This window comes from Aotus nancymaae, unplaced genomic scaffold (assembly GCF_030222135.1).
Source record: "Aotus nancymaae isolate 86718 unplaced genomic scaffold, 86718_ANA_hifiasm-v0.15.2.pri h1tg000007l, whole genome shotgun sequence".
NCBI classification, from domain to species: domain Eukaryota; kingdom Metazoa; phylum Chordata; class Mammalia; order Primates; family Aotidae; genus Aotus; species Aotus nancymaae.
Window position 1 is genome coordinate 1965090 of NW_026988418.1, and position 25128 is coordinate 1990217.

The following is a 25128-nucleotide window of genomic DNA, read 5'->3' on the forward strand; positions in this document are numbered from 1 at the left end:
CACCTCAAAAAAATAAAATAAAAATAAAAGATATTACAGAGCAAATTTTATTTTGCTCTTTTTCACATCTCCTAACCATTACTGCCCAAAGACACACTCTAAATTTTAAAACAGGACAAATTGGCTGGGTGCAGTGGCTCACACCTGTAATCCCAGCACTTTAGGAGGCCAAGGTGGGTGGATCACAAGGTCAAGAGATCAAGACCATCCTGGCCAACATGGTAAAACCCAATCTCTACTAAAAATACAAAAAAAATTAGCTGGGCATGGTGGCATGCACCCGTAGTCCCAGCTACTTGGGAGGCTGAGGCAGAAGAATTGCTTGAACCCAGGAGGTAGAGGTTGAAGTGAGCTGAGACTGCGTCACTACACTCCAGCCTGGCAGACAGAGAGATACTCCATCTCAAAAACAAAACAAAACAAAACAAAAAAGAAACCAGAACAAGTTGTTGATTACCTGATGCAGAAAAAAGAGACATGGAACTGGAGATAAAAATTTTGGATTTGAAATCCAGGTCTGCTACTTACTTGCTGTATGAATTTGGATATATTACATAACTTCAATACATTTCAGTTTCCTCATTTACAGAATGCAATGAGAAGATTTACTTTATAAGAGTTGTTTAAAGATTAAATGAGATTAACGGGCCTTCAATAAATATGTTTATTTCTTTTTATTTCCTCCACGGATTCCTCCTCTTTTTGCTTTTGAATGAATTGCTTATAACCCAGCTTGGAAACAGCTATGATTCTAAAGGTTTTATAATGAGAAGCAGAGTACCTGATTGTGAGATTATCCATGGCCTTTCCTCTTCCTCTCTGGTCATCGGTCATTTATTATACATTAGCACACCAGAGCGGAGGCAGAAAAACAGAGAGGATACAGATTTCTCATGAAATCTTACTAAATTGGAAATGATGAAATCATCGCACATACCTTTTCCCTTTGTTCACCAAAGTCTATAAGTAAAGGAATAATTGTGGTAAATCAAATCAGTTGGTTTCTATTTTAAGAGATGAAACAATGTGGCCAGACTACAGGACAATCATCTGACTATCTTCAAGTGGGCAGAAATGTGGCAACTGAAAATGTAATCAAGGAAACTCTAGGAAAAAATAAATCCACATTTTACATTTAAATATCAGACCAGAAAATGATCCTAGAAGTCCCTACTGATTATTTGCCAAAGAGATCCCCAGTTTCCCATTATTGGTAAAAGAGCTGATTGATTTATCATCAACAGTAAAGAAAACATAATACAATTCACAAAGAGAGCTGTGATGTTACTGCCTCTAAAACACTTTACTCTAGTTCTGTTTGCTCCAACTTCAGAAAGATATAATGCAACTAGAAAAGGGCCAGAGAAACTTGGAACCAACCCAATGCCCATCAATGATAGACTGGATAAAAAAAAATGTGGCACATATAGACCATAGAATACTACGCAGTCATAAAAAAGAATGAGTTCATGTCCTTTGCAGGGACATGGATGAAGCTGGAAACAATCATTCTCAACAAACTAACCAAGGAACAGAAAACCAAACACCTCATGTTCTCACTCATAAGTGGGAGTTGAACAATGAGAACACATTGACACAGGGAGGGGAACATCACACACTGGGGCCTTTTGGGGGATGGGGGGCAAAAGGAGGGAGAACATTAGGGCAAATATCTAAAATATGCAGGGCTTAAAACCCAGATGATGGGTTGATAGGTGCAGCAAACCACCATGGCACATGTATACCTATGCAACAAACCTGCATATTCTGCACATGTATCCAGAACTTAAAGAATAAATAAATAAATAAATAAATAAATAAATAAATACAGACAGACAGACAGACAGACAGACAGACAGACAGACAGACAAGGGCCAGAGAAAAGAAGGCAAATTGGCAGGTGAGGGGAAGACTAAAAGCACCAAAATTCTTAGAAAAAGTCATGGATTCTTAGAATTGGGATTATTCTGAGACATTATATATACCATTTCCTTGTGCTTCCAGAATATTCCTGATAAATCCTATATAGTTTACTTGTTAAAGGCCTATTGTACACTGGGGACTGATTAGTATCCTTCCCTGATTTGCAGCCTACCTCTAATCTGTTACCTCAAATATTTCCCAAATATATGTACTTCTCTATCTCCACTCACTCATATAGACTACTGTAGTGGCATCCTCGCTGGTTATCTTCTTCCACTTCTGCTCTTCACAGTCATGTTCTAACTTCCCAATCCATTGCAACAAGAGTGATCTTAAACCTCAAATTAAATCATAACATTGGCTTACTTAGCATAACTGCAGCGATTATTTATTGACCTTAGGATCAAGTGCAAAGTAATAAACACGGTCCTAAATGACTGACCAGTGACTCCTTCAATAGTATCATCTCACATACCTTTTCCCTTTGTTCATCTGTCTTTCCACACCAACTTTATTTCAGTTTATCAAAACAGCTACCATCACACATAACAATAACCTCCACCACAACTGCTAACATTTATCAAGTTTTTACCACATGACTGGCATTGTGATAAGTGCTTTATATGCATTATCATGTTTAATCATCATAAAAAATCTATGAGACAGTTATTTTCATCATTTTACTGCTGAAAAAACCCCAAATATTTAGAAACATTAAGTAATTTCTCTATAGCAAGGTAAGTAGCAAAGTTGGAAACTATATTATATTGCATATTCCAGGACAGTTTTTTTCCCCACCCCTTCCTGGGCTAACTCATAACATTCTTTATGATCACTGCTCATAAGTCATTTCCTCAAAACAGCCTTCTCTCGTCAGCTGATCTAAATTTCGCACCCTTGTCATAGTCCCTTCTACTTTTCATTTATGGAATGGTTCAGAGTTTATATATTTCTTTATGTGACTAATATCTGTCAAACCTCCAATAGACTGTAAGGTCCATGAAAGTAGGGACTATATGTTTAAAAATGTGCCTGGAATAATCAATAAATATCTGTCTAATAAATGATTGAAGATAGTCATCAAACCTTCCAATAATAAGGTGTTAAATCACTCTATGGAAGAGCCTATTTGAGTGCTAGGAATTCTATTAAAATATTCTTGTCTACGTTAAACCAAAAGCTGATCTCTTATAATGTCTATCCACTGATCCCAATATTTGTCTCTTGGTCAATTGTGAAAAAGTACATTTTTTTCCCCTTTATAGCTCTTCAAATACTTTTGTCCTAGACAGTTTAAGACAGAGAAGACTGGTATTTATGGGTAGATATTTCTAGATTTACTTCTAAACATCTGAATGCTAGAATGTGGAAGATAAGAGGACATCTTTGGAAATCAGAGACTCATCTGGGGCACATTCATGGAAATTAATTCTTTGTATACAGTAAATAATTATAAGAGGTAGACATGAAATATAGGTGGGACCGCTCTGCTTGACACATTGTATCACAAATTGAGTTCTAATTGGTATAAATCTAGAAACAAATAAACCTGGAGGAAGGCCAGTTAAAGGCAGTTAATGGCTATATAAAAAGATTGAACAAGATAAAAATCAGCTACTACAATTACAAGATAGATGTCATGAAGTACAACCATATCTTCTCATATCTCTCAAGAGTTTTCTTGGCAACAGAACTCTGAATTAGAGGAACTATGTTCCTAAGATTTGGAAACTGGAAAGACAAAATGAAAGCTGGGAATTACTGAGAGCCAAAAATATTTTCTAGACATTTTATATATTTGAATCAACTCGATCCAGTCAGTAATTTTTTAAAGAAGGCTTCCTGTGCTATCCTTAACAAGAAAGATAGAATCTCAAAGTTGGAAAGATCTTTTTGTCTAATAACTTAGCAGATACTTAAAGACTCTCTACAACATTTACATGAAATAGCTATTGAACTAATATTAAAACATCCGAGCATGGCATAATGTAGAGATTTGGATTTTGAGTTTGGAGCCCTGTGTTTAAACCTCAGTTCAGTTACTTATTAGCTATGTAACTTTGACCTGGTTACTCAGCGTGCTCCAGATTCCTAATTTTAAAAATTGGAATAACAAAATGTATCTTTTAAAGCTGTTTGACAATTAAATGAAATACCATAATATGGAATGTCACTTAGCATTATACCTAGCACATAGCAAATGTTCAATAAATATTACTTTCCTTGCACTGACAAAAATCTACTACCTGCCAAGACAGTCCATTTCGTCTTTGGAAAGCACTGGCAGTGAGTTCTTATATTATGTGGAATTAGTCCAGAACTATTAAGTAAATAACACTTAAAAGTTTAATATGTAAGATGTTATTTTAAGAAAATATGTTCTTCATTAGCATTTTAACTTTGGATGCCAACTTTATATATATATTTCTTAAGCAATTTGTCACTCATAAATGAGTAATATTAGAGAAATATAAGTTACAGTCATATTTGACTAGAAGCCTTTAATAATCTAATTCAGCTAAATACTTCCTTGAAACTTTCCCAGTGATTCAGGATTAATTGGGTATGGCAATGATCTTTTGACTACACAGATACTCTTCCTATTTTTGTTAACAATTAATGACAAAAAATGAGTATCAGAAGTATTACATTGTTTTATCACAAGACCAAGATTTATAATTCTTTAATTATTTAAGCCTATAAAGCAATCATATAGAAAAAAACTTTAAGACATAAGAAAGGATATTATCTATTTTGTGACAATTAATTTAGCACACTGTAAAGAAATTCACGTTCCTGGTGTTAATTTAATTTTCCACTTTGTATATGTTATGTAAGTTCTTTTGTTAGAGAATATTTTGGCGGGCTTTCTTCATTGTAGAAGGTAAAATTACTTGTAACAAATCTGATTCAAATACAACATGAAGCTTTGTTCTTCCACAGTAATGTTAATTTAACAACTCAATCTTTATTTGAGGAACACAATTGTACTTTCCAGCTCAATATCTCTTAGTTTACCTCAACTTTTCAAATCTAAAGAAAAATTACCCTCAAGTTATTATTTTATGATTTAATAAGCTTTTGAATAATGAAAAATGGCCAGGTGAGGTGGCTCATGACTGTAATCCCAGCACTTTGGGAAGCTGAGGCGGGTGGATCACTTGAGGTCAGGAGTTCAAGTCTAGCTTGGCTGACATAATGAAATTCTGTCTCTTAAAAATACAAAAATTAGCTAGGTGTGGTGGCGCACACCTGTGATCCCAGCTATCTTGAGAGGCTGAGGCAGGAGAATCGCTTGAACCCAGGAGGCAGAGGATGCAGTGAGGTGAGATCATGCCATTGCACTCCAGCCTGGGCAACACAGCAAGACTCCATCTCAAAAATAAATAATAAAATAAAATAAATAATGAAATGCCAAATATAGGTGACAGGGAGATGGAGGCAGCAAACCACATTGCCACGTATGTACCTATGCAATAATCCTGCATGATCTGCACATGTACCCCAGAACCTAAAGTACAATTAAAAATATATATATATATATAAAAGAAAAAGAAAAATGTTAAGGTCAAATTTACATTGAAGCTATCAGAATAAACTAAAATCCAAATATTAGAAACAATGTTTCTGAAGTCACAAATACAGTTTATATTGAATGAAAATGTCGTCAATTGTGTTCCCCTCATTTCTCTTTTGTATAATAGGTTTTATTTGTCAGCAGAAACATCACAAGTAAGTCCACATTTGCAGTGGATAATAATTATTCTGATTCTGAGTAACATGATTACAGCGAACATAATCATGGCTAATATGATTCCTAAAAATGCTTACAGTTGATTAAAAAAAAAGAGCATAAAATAGGCTTACTGTTTCACCAATTTTTCCAATATTTCCTTGATCTCCTACTTCTCCCTGTCAAAAAAGAATATAAAGTTGTAAAAACATATTTCTCAAACTAGATTATTCATGACAGTTTCGATTATTTTTAACGTAATTATCTAGTCATAAGCTAGAAAAAGGCAAAAGAAATTTCAGTTATTTAAAACTTTGTTACAGTTTGGCACACGTTTACCTATATAACAAACCTACACATCCGGCACATGTACCCCAGAACTTAAAATAAAAGTTTTAAAAAACTCTGTTACAGTGTTTCTATGAAAAGTGGCCTACCCTTTAGTTTCACTTAAATAGTAATGTATCAGTCCATTCTCACACTGCCATAAAGAACTACCCAAGACTGGATAATTTATGAAAAAAAGAGGTTTAATTAACTCACAGTTTCATGGCTTAACATGAAGCGTGACTGGGAGGACTTCAGGAAACTTACAATCACAGTGGAAGATAAACAGGAAGCAAGCACAACTTCACATGTTGGAACAGGAGAGAATGAGAACAAAGGAGGAAGTGCCACACAAGTATAAGTCATCAGATCTCCTGACAACTCACTCTCTATCACAACAATAGCAAAGTGGAAATCTGCCCCTATAAGCCAATCACTTCCCATTGGGCCCCTCTCCAATTTGATATGAGATTTGTGGAGGGACATAAATCCATACCATATCAAGTAATAATCTATTTTCTTAAAAAATGTTCTCCTATTCATGACTTTTAATCAATTTTATAAATAAAATTTTTTAAAACAAAATATTTATTGAGGTGTACTCTATAAAAGGCAGAGTGGTAGGCATTGTGAAAGATATGAAGAAGAATAAAATTAAAGCCTTTCCTGCAGGGATGTTCTATTTGCTTGAATAGAAAAGAATACATGCCACAGGTTAGGTGCTAAAGGAGGTCTTAGGAGCAGACACCCTGTGAACTCAAGCAGCTAGAGCTGGCATCACTGGAGAAGTAATGCATGTTCATAAACTCTGAAACACAATTTTGCAGTCCATAAAGCTCGGAAAACTCAAAGTTTTTCACAATTCATTTGGTGGCAAACTTGACCTAACTTGGAATGATTTAGCAGTAAAGCTTATTTTATTCTGAATGAGGCTATTTACAGTCTTGATTTATTCCAATTGATCTGAACATACTTATGTTTCACTATAGAATTATTAACGTATCTAATTATGGTATGCTATCCCACACCCTTCTGGCAGTGGTAAATAAAATATATGTAACAGATTACTTTTCAAAAATCCAAACATTAATGATATTAAATAATGGATTATGAAGCTGTAAGTGGGGCCCTGAAAAATATGTGATACTTACATTGGTAATGAGAAAGGGCCATTCTTATCTCCTGGTGAGGAATGGCATTTGCAAGGGTATAGATTGATGAAAGGTAAAAGATTAAGTTCAAAGTACCAAACAGAGACTGACTCTAATAGCAATATACATTTTCTGTACAGAAACAGATTAAATACGTCATGTCTAAACTTAATTACTGTCTAAACGTTAATAATTATATTCCAGTTAGATGTTAAGATACTGAACTATATTGTAGCCAGTGATGATGTGTGGCTATTGAATATGTGAAATAGGCTGGTCTGAATCTAAATGTGATATAAATATAAAAAATACATCAGATTTCAAAGACTTTCTACAAAACAAGAATATAAAACATCTCAATAATTTCAATATTGATTACATGTTGAAAGGATATAATAGTTTGTATCTTGGGTTAAATAAAATATACTATTAAAATTAATTTTACTTGTTTCTTTTCACTGTTTAATGTGGCTCATATCTGTGATTCATATTGTATTTCTATCGGATAGTGGTGATTTTAAGCACTGAAACCTAGTATTCATCATGAGTGATAACTGAAATAAACTTTCAAAGTCTACACAAATTTTCTTTTCAGTTTCTGTATGTATTTAGATAAATAGTAAAGAGTGAAGCATTGCAGTATGGTGTAATAACTAATTTTAACAGGCAGCTCATTAGACAGCTTTTATGGAAAATTTATGGAAGAATAACATATGAATTATTAATTTTCTAGTATTTTTCCCTCCTTACCCATAAATCACCCTTCTTAAATTCCAAAAAAGATGAACCCTTTGTGCTACTTAGTTTTAAGGGAGGTTTGTGTTAACAGTCAAAAAGCAAAAGTTGTTTGCAGATTACTTTCCTTCTTACTTTAGTTTTCAGAGTCTGAAGGTAAGAAGCTACTTGTCTGACAAATGAAAGAGAGGGAAGCTACTTCCCCAGGCCTAGGAAGAGAACACCGATCTAGGGTTCTGTGAAGAGTGTGATCCTTAACTAACTCCCCCAGGGAGTGCCAGGTCCCAGTTAATAGCTACAGGATGCACTGAAACGCAAATTTCAGTGACAGCTAGGGAGCAAGGAGCATTACAGAATTTCCTCCATTCACTAGGCAACACCGAAGCCACCTAGATTTTGGAGTGATTCTAGGGCAAGTATATAAATAAGATTCCGTTTTCTTCCCGGTTTTACTGGATGGTACCTCACAGTTGGATTTCCTAGCACTATTTGGCAGTACAGTAAAGGAGACTTGTTAATCCCTGTAAAGGAGAAGTGATTAAGTCTCTATTTATAAATACTACTCTCCTGTTTTCTGAGGATTTTTGTATGTAACTTGAGGAAGACTCAGGTATACATATTCCGCCCCAGGATAATTTCAGCCTCATACACACTGACACATTAAAAAATAGTTTAGCTCACATTTCTTTATCAATCTCAAAAAGTGTTGTGTAGCTTTTCCTTAGATTCCAGCAACATAAAAACGATGAGTTTAATATAAACAATCTAGTTTTAGGAAACTCAGTAATAATGCTGTGACTATGTCAATTTATAGTTACATCTTAAACTTGCAAAACTTACCAATTCTAAGCCAGTTTTTTTCAGGCCTCAATTTTGTCCATAATAAACTACTGTATTACTTTATATTTGTTGGTGTCATAAAAAAATTATCCGAGACCTTGGAATTAAATAATGAGTTAGGTATCTTTTTAACATCATAAAATAATTAAGGTGACTCAGTGATTATCTAGTGAATATACTCAGACTCAGTGTTTACTAGTGATTAAAAGATCCAGACTTAGTAAAGGTATATTTACTTGTAGATTTCTACCCAGTAGAACTGATAACCCCAGAAGTTATGGTTTATTGCCCTGTATGTAACCCACAAATCTTATCTAATATTTCTTTATTAAATCACATACACAGATACCGATATAGACACAGACATAATCACAGATACGCAAATTGAGCATCCCAAATCTGAAGATCCGAAATCATAAATGTTCTAAAATCTGAAACTTTTTGAGTACCAGCATGACATTGAAAGGAAATGCTCACTGGAGCATTTTGGATTTCAGATTTTTGGATTTGGGATGCTCTGCTGGTAAACATGTATAATGCAAATGTTCAAAACTCCAAAAAAGTCTGAAATCTGACACTTCTAGTCCCATGAATTTCAGATAGGGGATACTCAACCTGCATATAAATAGATACAGATATAAAGATACAGATTCTCAATTGCTTTTTGTAACAGTTTTAACATCTTACTGGTTCTTTTTAAGTTGATGCATTCATTTCATATTTGCATGCAAGTCATAATTTTATCTTTACAAAAATTATATTTTAAAACTGATAATAAAGTCAGTTGCTTTACCTTTAAGCCTTCTGGTCCTGGTTCACCTGCATACCCCTTTTGACCTGGTTTTCCCTAGAAGAGAACTGAATAAAAGAAAAAACGTATGTATGTTTAGTCACTCTCATTTTTGCCAATTTCCTAATATATATGAAATTTAGATTATTCCTAAAATATTAAACACTTTAAGATTATTTGATAAATGTATTTCAGCATACTCATTCACCATTCATTCTACAAATATCTGACTGTCTACTAAGTGCCATGAACAGTTCTACATGCTGAGGATCGAGGACTGCACTGAGCATACCTGCCCTCATAGAGCTTATATTTTAGTGAGGATAACAACATCTTATAAAATGAGTAAAATATACAGTATGTTAGGTAGTGGTAATATGAGAGGCAACAAATTAAGCAGGAAGGGATATATAAACTGTTGTGGGAGTTTTATTGAAAGTGTTCGTAAGATTTCAGGAAAGAAGGCCTCACCGAAAAGTTGTTTGCAGATTACTTGTATTCTTACTTTAGTTTTCAGAGAGTCTGAAGGTAAGAAGTGACTTGTCTTTGATGACAATGAGAATAAGAGAGACAATAAGAGAAACAGAGAGAGAGAGAGAGGAGCTATGTCCCCAGGCCTAGGGAGAGAACAGAGATCCTAGAGTTCTGTGAAAAGAGTGACCCATGACCCTTAACTTTGCCTAGGGAGTGCCACTCCCTGGGGCAGTTGACAGTTTGGTGGCATTTTAGTAAAAACCTAAAGAAAGGGACAAGTTGTATGGCTATCTGAAGGAGAAGTATTCCAGGCAGAGAAAAAGGGCATGTGAACAGGCACTACAGCTGAAATGCGTGTAGTACGTTGGAGGAACCAGGAAAACCTGAAGAACTGAGAGGAGAAGACCAGAAAAGTGATGACGTCAAAGAAGGAAACAGGCCTTGTAAGTTACAGTTAGGACTGTGACTTTTATCTGAGCGAGACAGGAAGCCTTAGACAAGCTTTAAGGAGAAAACGGATAAGATCTAAGTTTTAAAACGATCACTTTGATTCTAGGGTAAAAGTTCAAATAAGAGTCTAGTGCAATAATCCAAGTGAGAGATGATGGGGGTGTGGATCAGGGTGGCAGCAGAGCGGTAAGATTCCAGATATAATATGAAGGTAGAGCTTCCAGGAACTGCTGGTGGGTCATGTGTGAAATGTGGGAGAAAGAGAAGAGTCAAAAATGAATCTCAGGATTTTAATGTAAGAGTAACAGCCCAAACGAAATGAGGAAGACTGAAAACAGGGTTGGAGGGTAAATAATAAGCTGAGTTTTGGACATTTTAGTTTGATACGCTTGTTAGACATCTAAGTGGAGAGATCTCGTGGTAGTTACACAAGTCCAGAATTTAACAGGTAGAAAGATCTGATAGGGAGAAATAACATTGGTAATCACCGGCATTTTGAATGGTATTTAAAGCCCTAGGCTGGATAAGCTCATTTAGCTAGTGAATACAGAGAGAAATGAGAAATCCACAAGCCAAGCTTTGGGGTACTCCAAAACTCAGAATTTGAGGAAAATAGAAAAATACGTAATTTGGTGCCAGAAAGTTAGGAGGAAAATCATGGAAGTAAAGAAATTGTTTCTAGGAGGAGATCCGAATTGTCAAATTCTGAAGAATATAAATACCGAGTAATAAGAGGACTTTGAGGATTGAGAAATGACAATTGGATTCAGCAATACAGAAACCACTGATCGTATTTATCAGATCATTTGTATTGTAGTGGTGGGAATAAAAGTGCTTTAAGCAGACAGTGGGAGGAGAAAAACTGAAAGAGCATGTATAGACAACATTTTGAGGAGTTTTACTGAAAAGGTAAAGATAAAAATAGGATAACACCTGGAAGGGAAACTGAGACCAAAAAAGTTTTTATTTTTAAGCTAGAAGAATAACAGCAGCTTTATATGCTGATAGGAGTGATTCCATATAGAGAAAAGAATTAAAATGTAGGAGCGACAGAATTGCTGGACAAATGATCTTGAGTAGACAAGAGGACAGCGTATGTAGTAAACAAGTGGAAGTTTTCCTCAGCTTCAAAAATGTCCCGTTCATCCACAACAGGAGAGAAAGCAGAGTATAGATAGAAGAAGGTGGAGAGATGCAATGGCAGAAAACTGTAAGTTCTCTTCTGGTTACTTCAATTTTCTCAGGGAAGTAGGATGCAAGGCAAAGGCTAAGAATAAGGACGAGAGATAACTGAACAGAGTTTGAAGAAACAAAGTATAAAGTAATAATTTAGAAAAGCAAAAGAATAGATAGGTTTTAAGATAGAACTCAGAATGTAATAAAAGAAATAATTATAATTTTTTAAGCAAGATGAGGAATTGGGATCATAAAGGAGACATGACACAATGGAAAAGCACCAGAATCAATGCATTGACATTCCTATTGGGGTCAATAGATTGGATAACAAGAGAGAAAATATTAGAAAGAAAGATGGTGGTTGGAGAATGAGAAGTTTAAAGCTGAAAATGAGAGGTTGCTATCACTGGTAATGACAAAGGATATGACTATAGCAGTGAGTAGCTGAAAAGAGCAGAGGATAAGATCACGGGGGAGAGCAAGTCCACAGACGAGGTGGCAGGGGATGGTCTCAGGATGAAACTGGTCCACCTCAGAAGATCACCAGGCATTAGATTCTCATAAAGATTGCGCAACCTAGATCCCTTGCATGCACAGTTCACAATAGGGTTTGAGCTCCTATGAGAATCAAATGCTGCTGCTCATCTGACAGGAGGTGAAGCTCAGGCGGTTTGATGGTTAATACTGAGTGTCAACTTGATTGGATTGAAAGATAAAAAGTATTGATCCTGGGTGTGTCTGTGAGGGTGCTGCCTAAAGAGATCAACATTTGAGTCAGTGGGTTGGGGGAGGCAGATCCATCCTTACATCGGTGGGCACAATCTAGTTAGCTGCCAGCAAATAAAAAGCAGGCAGAAACCTTTGAAAAGGAGAGATTTCCCTAGCTTCCCAACTTCCATCTTTCTCCCACGCTGGATGTTCCTCTGCCCTTGAACACTGGACTACAAGTTCTTTAGTTTTGGGACTTGGACTGGCTCTCCTTGCTCCTTAGCTTGCAGACAGCCTATTGTGGAACCTTGTGATCGTGTAAGTCAATACTTAATAAACTCCCCTTTATATATATAGTATTAGTTCTGCCCCTCTAGAGAACCTTGACTAATACAGGTGGTAATGTTTGCTCCCAGTCCATGGCCTGTGGGTTAGGAACCCCTGCTATATTGGATTTTATTGCTGTTGTCAATTAAGAAATATTCTTATATTTTTTCTTCTTAAAGTGAAACAGAACAACCCTCTGGCTCACATTCTGTTTTTACTACACATAAAAGCTATAGCCACTTACAATTGTATTTTGGACTTCTAGTAAAAACATTCTAATTTTTGCTTTTGCCTGCTTGAAATTATCGAATCATTTTCTACCAAGCAAAACACAAAGAACTGAAAATCATCCTATTATTGTTAAATATCAATTGTTCCCTAATTAATGTAGATATATAGAACAAGAAATATAGTTAAGAGCCTGAATTATTAGATATTTCTATGATATTTATAAAATCATTTCTTTTTTTTTATATCAAGCTTTATTTTTATTTATTTATTTTTTTCTTTTTTTTATTGCATTTTAGGTTTTGGGGTACATGTGGAAAACATGCAAGGTTGTTGCATATGTGCATATGTGGCAGTGTGATTTGTTGCCTTCCTCCCCTTCACCTATATCTGGCATTGCTCCCCACGCTATCCCTCCCCAACTCCCCACCCCCCCGCTGTCCCCCCCACTCCCCCCAACAGACCCCAGTGTATAGTGCTCCACTCCCTGTGTCCATGTGTTCTCATTGTTCAACACCCTCCTATGAGTGAGAACATGCTGTGTTTGATTTTGTGTTCTTGTGTCAGTTTGCTGAGAATGATGGTTTCCAGGTTCATCCATGTCCCTACAAAGGACGCAAACTCATCGTTTTTGATGGCTGCATAATATTCCATGGTGTATATGTGCCACATTTTTCCTGTCCAGTCTATCATCGATGGGCATTTGGGTTGGTTCCAGGTCTTTGCTATTGTAAACTGTGCTGCAATGAACTTTCGTGTGCATGTGTCCTTATAGTAGAACGATTTATAATCCTTTGGCTATATGCCCAGTAATGGGATTGCTGGGTCAAATGGAATTTCTATTTCTAGGTCCTTGAGGAATCGCCACACTGTCTTCCACAATGGTTGAACTAATTTACACTCCCACCAACAGTGTAAAAGTGTTCCTATTACTCCACATCCTCTCCAGCATCTGTCTCCAGATTTTTTAATGATCGCCATTCTAACTGGCGTGAGATGGTATCTCAATGTAGTTTTGGTTTGCATTTCTCTAATGACCAGTGATGATGAGCATTTTTTCATATGTTTGTTGGCCTCATGTATGTCTTCTTTTGCAAAGTATCTTCATATCCTTCGCCCATTTTTGAATGGGCTTGTTTTTTTCTTGTAAATCTGTTTTAGCTCGTTGTAAATTCTGGATATCAGCCCTTTGTCAGACGGGTAGGCTGCAAAAATTTTTTCCCATTCTGTTGGTTGCCGATTCACTCTATTGACTGTTTCTTTTGCCATGCAGAAGCTGTGGAGTTTGATTAGGTCCCATTTGTCTATTTTGGCTTTTGTTGCCAATGCTTTTGGTGTTTTGGTCATAAAGTCCTTGCCTACGCCTATGTCCTGAATGGTTTTGCCTAGGTTTCCTTCTAGTGTTTTTATGGTGTTAGGTCTTATGTTTAAGTCTTTAATCCATCTGGAGTCAATTTTAGTGTAAGGTGTCAGGAAGGGGTCAAGTTTCTGCTTTCTGCATATGGCTAGCCAGTTTTCCCAACACCACTTATTGAACAGGGAATCCTTTCCCCATTGCTTGTTTTTGTCAGGTTTGTCAAAGATCGGGTGGTTGTAGATATGTTATGTCGCCTCCGACGCCTCTGTTCTGTTCCATTGGTCTATATCTCTGTTTTGGTACCAGTACCATGCTGTTTTGATTACTGGAGCCTTGTAGTATAGTTTGAAGTCCGGTAGTGTGATGCCTCCCGCTTTGTTCTTTTTGCTTAGAATTGACATGGCTATGCGGGCTCTCTTTTGGTTCCATATGAAGTTTAAGGTGGTTTTTTCCAGTTCTGTGAAGTAGGTCATTGGTAGCTTGATGGGGATAGCGTTGAATCTGTAAATTACTTTGGGCAGTATGGCCATTTTCATGATATTAATTCTTCCTAACCATGAACATGGAATGTTTCTCCATCTGTTTGTGTCCTCTCTTATTTCGTTGAGCAGTGGTTTGTAGTTCTCCTTGAAGAGGTCCTTTACGTTCCTTGTTAGTCGTATTCCTAGGTATTTTATTCTCTTTGTAGCAATTGTGAATGGCAGTTCGTTCTTGATTTGGCTCTCTTTAAGTCTGTTATTGGTGTATAGGAATGCTTGTGATTTTTGCACATTGATTTTGTATCCTAAGACTTTGCTGAAGTTGCTTATCAGTTTCAGGAGATTTTGGGCTGAGACGATGGGGTCTTCTAGATATACAATGATGTCGTCTGCAAATAGAGACAATTTGACTTCCTCCTTTCCTAATTGAATACCCTTTATTTCTTTTTCTTGCCTGATTGCTCTGGCTAGAACTTCCAGTACTATATTGAATAGGAGTGGTGAGAGAGGGCATCCTTGTCTAGTGCTCGATTTCAAAGGGAATGCTTCCAGTTTTTGCGCATTCAGTATGATATTGGCTGTCGGTTTGTCATAAATAGCTTTTATTATTTTGAGATACGTCCTGTCGATACCTAGTTTATTGAGAGTTTTTATCATAAAGCGCTGCTGAATTTTGTCGAAGGCCTTCTCTGCATCAATTGAGATAATCATGTGGTTTTTGTCTTTGGTTCTGTTTATGTGGTGAATTACATTTATAGACTTGCGTATATTGAACCAGCCTTGCATCCCCGGGATGAATCTTACTTGATCATGGTGGATAAGCTTTTTGATGTGCTGTTGTAATCGGCTTGCCAGTATTTTATTGAAGATTTTTGCATCTATGTTCATCATGGATATTGGCCTGTAGTTTTCTTTTCTTGTTGAGTCTCTGCCGGGTTTTGGTATTAGGATGATGTTGGTCTCATAAAATGATTTGGGAAGGATTCCCTCTTTTTGGATTATTTGGAATAGTTTCAGTAGGAATGGTACCAGTTCCTCTTTGTATGTCTGGTAGAATTCGGCTGTGAACCCATCTGGGCCTGGGCTTTTTTTGGGTGGTAGGCTCTTAATTGCTGCCTCGACTTCAGACCTTGTTATTGGTCTATTCAGGGTTTCGACTTCTTCCTGATTTAGGCTTGGGAGGAGGCAACTGTCCAGGAATTTATCCATTTCTTTCAGGTTTTCTAGTTTATGTGCATAGAGTTGTTTGTAATAATCTCTGATGATGGTTTGAATTTCTGTGGAATCTGTGGTGATATCCCCTTTATTATTTTTTATTGCATCTATTTGGTTATTCTCTCTTTTCTTTTTTATTAGTCTGTATAGTGGTCTGTCTATTTTGTTGATCTTTTCAAAAAACCAGCTCCTGGATTTATTGATTTTTTGTAGGGTTTTTCGTGTCTCTATCTCCTTCAATTCTGCTTTGATCTTAGTTATTTCTTATCTTCTGCTAGGTTTTGAGTTTTTTTGATCTTGCTATGCTAGCTCTTTCAATTTTGATGATAGGGTGTCAATTTTAGATCTCTCCTTTCTTCTCATGTGTGCACTTATTGCTATATATTTTCCTCTAGAGACTGCTTTAAATGTGTCCCAGAGATTCTGGTATGTGGTGTCTTCGTTCTCGTTGGTTTCGAAGAACATCTTTATTTCTGCCTTCATTTCATTGTTTATCCAGTCAACATTCAGGAGAAAGTTGTTCATTTTCCATGAGGCTGTGTGGTTCTGGGTTGGCTTCTGAATTCTGAGTTCTAACTTGATTGCACTGTGGTCTGAGAGACTGTTTGTTATGGTTTCTGTTCTTTTGCATTTGCTGAGGAGTGATTTACTTCCAATTATGTGGTCAATTTTAGAGTAGGTGTGATGTGGTGCTGAGAAGAATGTATATTCTGTGGATTTGAGGTGCAGAGTTCTGTATATGTCTATTAGGCTTGCTTGTTCCAGGTCTGAGTTCAAATCCTGGATATCCTTGTTAATTTTCTGTCTCATTGATCTGCCTAATACTGACAATGGTGTGTTGAAGTCTCCCACTATTATTGTGTGGGAGTCTAGGTCACTTTGTAAGTCTTTAAGAACTTGCCTTATGTATCTGGGTGCTCCTGTATTAGGTGCATATATATTTAGGATCGTTAGCTCTTCTTGTTGCATTGATCCTTTTACCATTATGTAATGTCCTTCTTTGTCTCTTTTGATCTTTGTTGCTTTAAAGTCTATTTTATCAGAGATGAGAATTGCAACTCCTGCTTTTTTTGCTCTCCATTTGCTTGGTAAATCTTCCTCCATCCCTTTATTTTGAGCCTTTGTGTATCCTTGCATGTGAGGTGGGTTTCCTGGATACAGCACACTGATGGGTTTTGGCTTTTTATCCAATTTGCCAGTCTGTGTCTTTTGATTGGGGCATTTAGTCCATTTACATTTAGGGTTAATATTGTTAAGTGTGAATTCGATCCTGTCATTTTGATGCTAGTTGGCTGTTTTGCCCATTGGTTGCTGCAGATTCTTCATTGTGTTGATGCTCTTTACCATTTCATGTGTTTTTGGAGTGGCTGGTATTGGTTGTTCTTTTCTATGTGTAGTGCCTCCTTCAGGAGCTCTTGTAAAGCTGGTCTGGTGGTGATGAAATATCTGAGTACATGCTTGTTCTCAAAGGATTTTATTTTTCCTTCACTTATGAAGCTTAGTTTGGCTGGATATGAAATTCTGGGTTGAAAGTTCTTTTCTTTAAGGATGTTGAATATCAGCCCCCACTCTCTTCTGGCCTGTAGGGTTTCTGCTGAGAGGTCTGCTGTGAGTCTGATGGACTTCCCTTTATGGGTAAACCGACCTTTCTCTCTGGCTGCCCTTAGTATTTTCTCCTTCATTTCGACCCTGGTGAATCTGATGATTATGTGCCTTGGGGTTGCTCTTCTAGAGGAATATCTTTGTGGTGTTCTCTGTATTTCCTGAACTTGAATATTGGCCTGCCTTGCTAGGTTGGGGAAGTTTTCCTGGATAATATCCTGAAGAGTATTTTCCAGCTTGGATGCATTCTCTTCGTCACATTCAGGTACACCTATCAAACGCAGATTAGGTCTTTTCACATAGTCCCATAATTCTTGTTGACTTTGTTCATTCCTTTTTACCCTGTTTTCTCTAATCTTGCCTTCTCGTTTTATTTCATTGAGTTGAGCTTCGACCTCTGATATCCTTTCTTCTGCTTGGTCAATTCGGCTGTTGAAACTTGTGCATGCTTCGTGAAGTTCTCGTGTTGTGTTTTTCAGCTCCATCAATTCACTCATATTCCTCTCTAAGTTGTCCATTCTCGTTAGCATTTCGTCAAGTCTTTTTTCAAGGTTCTTGGTTTCTTTGCATTGGGTTAGAACATGTTCTTTTAGCTCACGGAAGTTTCTTATTATCCATTTTCTGAAAGCTGATTCTGTCATTTCATCACACTCATTCTCCATCCAGTCTTGTTCCCTTGCTGGTGAGGAGTTGCGCTCCCTTGTAGGAGGAGAGGTGTTCTGGTTTTGGGTGTTTTCATCCTTTTTGCGCTGGTTTCTTCCCATCTTTGTGGATTTATCTACCTATCGACTTTGTAGTTGCTGTCTTTCTGATTTTGGTAATTTTAAGTCTGCAGCAGCTGAACTCATAAACCCCCTTTTCTTCCCCCCAGGTGTTCTGTCCCAGGGAGTTAGGGCTTTATGATTTCCCATTGTCTTGCTATCATTTTCCCTGCCCACAAGGTGGCAGCCTAGTCACACTCAGCCTGCAGAGGCTTCACTGAGCTGCTGTGGGCTCCGCCCAGCTTCCATGTGAACTTCCCTGTAGTCCTGTTTATATGGGTGTAGTTAGAACTGCTTCCGCTATGTTGCCCCGCCCCTGTAGTGACGGAGTCTCTGTAGTGGCGGGTTACCTTGGTTACGGCAAATTGCCCTTTGAACAGCAGGGTGTTTCCCGGTGGGGGACGCCCCTCCCCCATTGAGCTGGACCGTCCCGGGTTCAGCCGTGCTTCCCGTGGCGCCCTCTTTGCCCGGGAATCTCTTGGCTTGACTCCCTGCCTCAGCTCCCCTTGCTGGCCCAGAGGGGACCCAGTCTTGTTCACTCTGCACAAGGAGCCGCTGCCCCCTGCCCCAAGTGTTGGCTGAGCAGCCGCTCCGGTCCAACCAGCGGCGCTGGCAACCCGAGGAGCTCCTCCGTCTGTGAATATCCTGGTCCGTGGGCAGTAAAAATCTGCTGCCCTGTGAGCCGCTGCGTCAGCCGAAGCAGCGGCTCTGAGATTCGTGGTGCGCCCTTGCCCAGGAATCTCCTGGCTTGACTTCCTGCTTCAGCTCCCCTTGCTGGCTCAGAGGGGACTCAGTCTTTCTCACTCTGCTCAAGGAGCCACTACCCCCTGCCCCAGGGCGTAGGCCGAGCGGCCACGCCGGTCAGACCAGCGGCGCTGGCGACCCGTGGGGCTCCTCCTCCTGTGAATCTCCTGGTCTGTGGGCAGTAAAAATCCGTCTGGAAATGCGGCGTCCACTCACCCTCTGCGCCTTCTCTCGGAGCTGCAATCCCGAGTTCCTCCTAATCAGCCATCTTTCAAATTACTCCGGATGCTAGATTTTTACTTTGTTCTCAAATCACTCACTTACTATAGGGCACCAAGAGAAAATCCTGACTCAGCATTTTGTAGATGTAGTTTCCTGTCATGATGTCCTCTCCATGGCCAGTGCATATTGCAGCATCTTGCTTCTTCAAGGCAAGTAGGAAATTCTACCAGAGACAATTTTGGTGTTGAAACCCTGAACAGTAGTAGGTGCTGGCGCTCTCGTTTTTTCTGTGGTCAGCCCCACAGCCGCTCTCCTCAAGCTTTATTTTTAAGAGCCAAAAACTCATCTCCAGGCGGGTCTGCGCTGCTGCCCCAGGGACAAATCAGTGCCGCTCATGCGCCACAGGGAGGTACGCAGGAGCCGCAGCCCCACAAATCATCCCCACCCGCCTCTCCGTCTGTCCTGGAGCCCACTCAGGGTTCTTCCTCATGAGCCGCCGTACTATGGAGCAACCAAGCTGCGCTCCCTCCCCTGGTGCCTCCACGCCTCTCTACCTCCTTCTCTCCCTCCCCAATCATTTCTTTTTTTATTTCCACTGCTGGTAAGAGCCTTAGTGAGACATTCCTTTTATCTTTAGTGATAATCTTTCAAGCACTGTGTAGTATATTAAGATAGAGTTATACATATTTATAGTATGGAAAAGCTCTCACTGGAATCTGGTATCAGCACATTTTCAATCTCTTTGAAATCAAGCAATTCAGAGTATCAGTAACAGGGTCATAACTTCTTATACTACTTAAATTCTATCATAGTGTATTGATTTTGAGAGTGTTATACTTGAGCATGTAATATTAAAACCTTATTTTAACACCTAAAAATGGAAACAATATCTTGCAGAGTTGTTTTCAGGATTAAAGATGATTCATATATTTACAGCAATATTAGGCTCCAAAATTATATTCAATTAATAGCAAAAACAATAATAATTCACATTAAGACTGAGTAGACCAGAGGTGAATACTGTTCTCTGTTTTCCAAGGAAGTAAATTTTAAATAAGATCAATTTTATTGGGCTCAAATAAAGTTTTTCTGTTACATAATTCTCCTCACAAAAAATAAAATGAAAACTCTTTTTTTTCCCAAGGGATAATAGCAATGTATGTGCTAGTAAGGTAAAGATGTGAAATAAATAATTACAATCTTTTTCAATGTAAAAGCATTTTAAGAACCAGTACTTTTGCCGCACGTGGTGCTTCACACCTGTAATCCCAGAACTTTGGGAGGCCGAGGTGGGTGAATCACCTGAGGTCAGCAGTTCAAGACCAGCCTGGCCAACATGGTGAAACCCCATCTCTACTAAAAATATAAAAATTAATTGGGTGTGGTAGTGCACGCCTGTAATCCCAGCTACTCAGGAGGCTGAAGGAAGAGAATTGTTTGAACCTGGGAGGCAGAGGTTGCAATGAGACGAGATTGGTGCCACTGCACTCTAGCCTGGATGACAGAGCGAGACTCTGTCTCAAAAAGAAAAGAACCAGTATTTTATGATGTTGTCAAGAAAAGAAATGAGATGTATTTCTTGTGAGTCTAATGCCTCTTAAATGTAACACATACACCTTAATTATTTCATGATAAGGTAAACTTTAGTCATGCATGCCAAAAATGTTTAAATAATTCATTTCTAGAACTTGAAAACAAATGATTCATATATCACTCATGGTATTATCTGATGAAAACATTGACAGAAAATGCATCTTATTAGCCTTTCATGATTTTACTAACACATTTAGAAAACAGAAAATCTCAGAATATTACCAAAATGGCTAAAGTATTTACCTTCCTATTACATTTTGAGAAATTTATAAATAATTTGCAGAAATTACTAAGTCCATAGACCACTGAAATAACAAGTAATTATGTAGTAGCCATAACATCATTCAAAATGTCTTTGAGACTTCCAGTCATTAGCCTATTTTATTTTGGGGATTTTATAACTACAGTTTGTTTTCATTTTTGTTCTTCACCATAATGTAAAATGTTATGATGTTAAAAACATTTATAGAACAACTGTTTTCAAGAAAAACAATTGTGGAAAATTATTTATATGATACTTACTTTTGGCCCCAGTTCCCCAAAGGGTCCAATTGGTCCTTCTTCTCCCTTAAAAAAAAAAAAATCAGAACATATCATGGCCTAAAATAAGTATTAAAAATGTAAACTCTTATTTTCTCTATTTATTCTAAAATGTGAAGCTCATTCTGAGATGTGATGAAAATAATGCTGTTATTTTCTTGTACTTTGAACTCTATCACCCCAGAACACTTTAGTTTTTTTGTGTGAACCTGGTGCATTCTTGTAAGGACCAAAAACTATATGAGTGGATAAAGACTGAAGATGAACATAGAAAAAATATATTCATAATTCTCTAAGAGAATAAAAAAGCAGTAAGTGTTTTTACTCCATTTACAGACATATTCACTAAATATACTGATTTACCTTTAAAAAAAGGTTTTTTTTTCTGAACAATACAAATAGATCTCCCTAGAATTACATAGCATATATTATTTGTTTGGTAAACATTTTGTTCAGTTCACAATTAAATTAAAATACAATTTATTTTAATTTATTTGTGAATTGAGCAAAAATATAAAGTAGTCACAAATAGTAAATATAAATTCCAATACATATGAGTGAGATTCTGGGTTCAGATTCTTCAGACATTCCACTGGAGACCTGGAGACCACTGACATAAATCATTCAATGAATTCAGAACACTGTAAAATGATTCTAAATTCTATTCCATAACTGGCAAAATTGTTAATTTGAAGGCTGGGTGCAGTGGCTCATGCCTGTTATCCCAGAACTCTGGGATACTTAGATGGGAGGATTGCTTGAGGCCAGAATTTCAACCAGCCTGGGTCAAAAGACCATGTCTTTACAAAAAATACAAAAACACCCAGGCATGGTGGTGTACCTGTAGTCGCAGCTACTTGGGAGGCTGAGGTAGGAGGATTGCTGGAGCCCAGGAGGTCGAGGCTACAGTGAGCCAAGATTGTACCACTGCACTCTAACCTGGGCAAGTGAGCAAGATTCTGTCTAAATAAATAAATAAATAAATAAAAGAAAATAAAGTGGTAATTGGATATCTGATGGTGTTTAAACAAAAACTAAAGTCCTACAATAAATAAAAAGGGAAAATTTGAACTAGAAACCTTGCTGACTAGATATTCACTTCTTCCATACCTGAGTTCCTTTGAGGCCAGGAGGTCCAGGAGGCCCTCTATTTCCAAGAAGTCCCTATAAAAGCAATATAAAAGCACACAAGAGAAATTTCAGATCAACTGACATTTTGACCAATCAGCATTAATGTGGAGAAGGACAATACTTTTGGAAACCATTCATTTCTCATTGAGCGGTTATCAAAATGGGTGGCAAGATAGACAAGCAGAAAACTACAGGGCATCTAAAAACATAGGATAAACTTATTTTTAAATGGTAAGTTAATATTCAAATAATCTGCTCAGTCTTTTATTCTTCAACCTCCAGACACCTTTTCAGAAAAAGTAATTCTAAAATTAAAGCAATGGGTCCAATTGTTAAACTGATAATAGTACAATAAACATATAATAGAGTATTCACAAAGTCTGAAAGCAGATGGAGGAAACAAATAGTATTTTAATACCTATTAAGAGATCTGTGGAGTCTGGATCTCATTATATCTTAGTTGAAGAATGCATTAGTTCTTCATTACTCATTAGTTGAAAAATATTCCTTAACTTATTTCCCTTTTCGATACAAGCTGATAAAAAGAAAAGGAGAATTTGCAGAAGAAAGTGAGTGTGAATTTGACTAGGAATTTCAAGACTAAGAAAGTATTTTGTTAAGCAAAATAAATATAGTTAAAAAATCAATTGCTCTCTGAATGAAAATGCTTTAACTATTTTAAAAGTCCTAAATCAGAAAACACCACACGACATCTATTCAACATGGCAGCATTTTCTTCATAAGTTCTGTTCTCCTAACTATGCAAGATGCTGGCAAAGTTCTAAATCTCTTTTTAGAATTATAGTTTGAATGATTGCTTTTAGTTGTTTTATAACCATTAAGCAGTTTTATCTAATTTTTAACTGTACTTACATAATTTTTAAATAACTATACCAAAGAGCAAATCTACTCAGGTGACTTTGATCTTGTTTTGAAATGCAGCAGAGTGATAAACTACATGGGAATCTTTCCTTTGAAGAGGGAGACCCAGGCATCTCAGATCAACTTCCCCTTTTCATTTCTAAGACTATAAACCAAAACCTTTTCATATGTAATTCCTGAGATTGTAAGCTGAAACCCTTTTCATATGTAATTCCCGAGACTGTAAACTGAGACCCTTTTCATATGTTAAGCTATAAACCTAAGATTCTTCCATGTGTAACCTCTAAAGTATAAGCCTATATAAAGGCAGAACCTTCCTTTGTTAGGGGAGCTGGGTTTTGCACAGATTACCACCCAAGGCTCCTGGCCAAATAAACCCTCCTTCCTCCTGTATTCGGTGTCTGAGAGATCTGTTTCCTGTGGCCGCTCCTGCTACACCTTCATGTTACATTTAGCTCTATACTTTCTATACTTTAACACAATAAAAAAATGAACAACTCTCAGTCAGTTTAAAAGTCTATAATATACTATTGCAAGCTTGTTACATAAACAACACCATTCAAGAAACTGTATTACTTAAGGAATATCCTAACTTTTTAATGCAGCTTTCTGCATTAAAAGTAAGAAATGGATTAGATTACAGAAATGGACACATTGTGTCTTACGCCAGTCCAACATACATTAACACTTTTTCAGGCAAAAGCACTCTCAAGGAAAAAATTAAGGAAAAATTCTCTTAACCCTTAGTCCATGTTGTATGAGGGGAGGTGACTCCACCTCTGACTGTAACTGTGAACATGTGACAGGCTCTAAGTCAGTCAATATATTGTACACCTCCAGAACAGATGACTGGTCCAAGAATGAGTAAGGGACCCAACTCAGACTAACTGAATCACATTTCGAACTTTAGGGGCATTGCTGGGAATAGCATTAAGAATGAGGTAAAACTGAAGAGTGAGAAACCATCCAGGCGACAGCCTGAGAATGAAATCAATAAATTAACAAATGGAGAAAGTTGGGAGTGACTGGGCTCTTCTGATATTGTTTAGGGTCCTGAATTCAGTTGTAATTGAATCCCCTAACTTTTCACATATTTATTTAAGCCTGTTTAAGCTGGGTTTCCACCACTTACAACTGAAATAATCCTGATTGATACAATGATTTCAAACTGCCTCCAATATCTGAAACTGCTCTTTTAGAATTCAAAGTGAAAGATTTTAAGTGTCTACACTGACTGGAAGTACAGGATTTGAATGTTGTGATATTTGAATTCTACCACCTGTCAGCTAGTGTTTAATCACTTAATTCATCTGTTTGTTCATTTTTCATCTGACGTTTTATTACTTTCTACTATGTATAAGGCTCAATTAACAGCACAATATTAAGCCCTAAATATGCAATTATAAGTAAGACAGAGTCCTTGTTTCCAATGAATTCATAATTTATTATGGGAGATGATCCTTTAAAATAAAAATTATTACATTAAGAGCTGTAATAGAAGTAGAGGTATATGCAAAGCATAAATAAGAATTTAGAAAAAGGAGCAAAATCCTTTCTGGGAGGATTAGAATATTTTTAACATGTGAAAATTTTTTTTATTGAGTTATGATAGGCTAATACAAATTTGTAGATAAAAATAAGCATACAACAAAAAATTATAAACAACTCCTGGGGCTCAAAAGGCTCTAAGAACATATAATATTAAGATTAGAGTGTGCATGTGAGAAATAGGCTCAGCTC

At 37.1% G+C, this 25128-nt stretch overlaps 2 protein-coding genes across 2 annotated transcripts in view; one reads left to right on the plus strand and one right to left on the minus strand.

The window, feature by feature from the left end:
* The window catches only part of LOC135273279 (neuroblastoma breakpoint family member 11-like), a gene marked incomplete at its 3' end in the record, with an annotated part of 138835 nt that overhangs the window by 55989 nt on the left and 57718 nt on the right, over positions 1-25128 (plus strand). The window lies entirely within an intron of this gene.
* The window catches only part of LOC135272311 (uncharacterized), a 107811-nt gene that overhangs the window by 34729 nt on the left and 47954 nt on the right, over positions 1-25128 (minus strand). Inside the window, exons 9-14 of the mRNA XM_064370763.1 lie at positions 22486-22539; positions 21358-21402; positions 9503-9556; positions 7135-7165; positions 6200-6285; positions 5791-5835 (exon numbers count right to left, since the gene is read on the minus strand). Of these exons, the coding sequence (XP_064226833.1) occupies positions 5791-5835; positions 6200-6285; positions 7135-7165; positions 9503-9556; positions 21358-21402; positions 22486-22539 (315 nt within the window). The remainder of the gene's footprint in view (positions 1-5790; positions 5836-6199; positions 6286-7134; positions 7166-9502; positions 9557-21357; positions 21403-22485; positions 22540-25128) is intronic.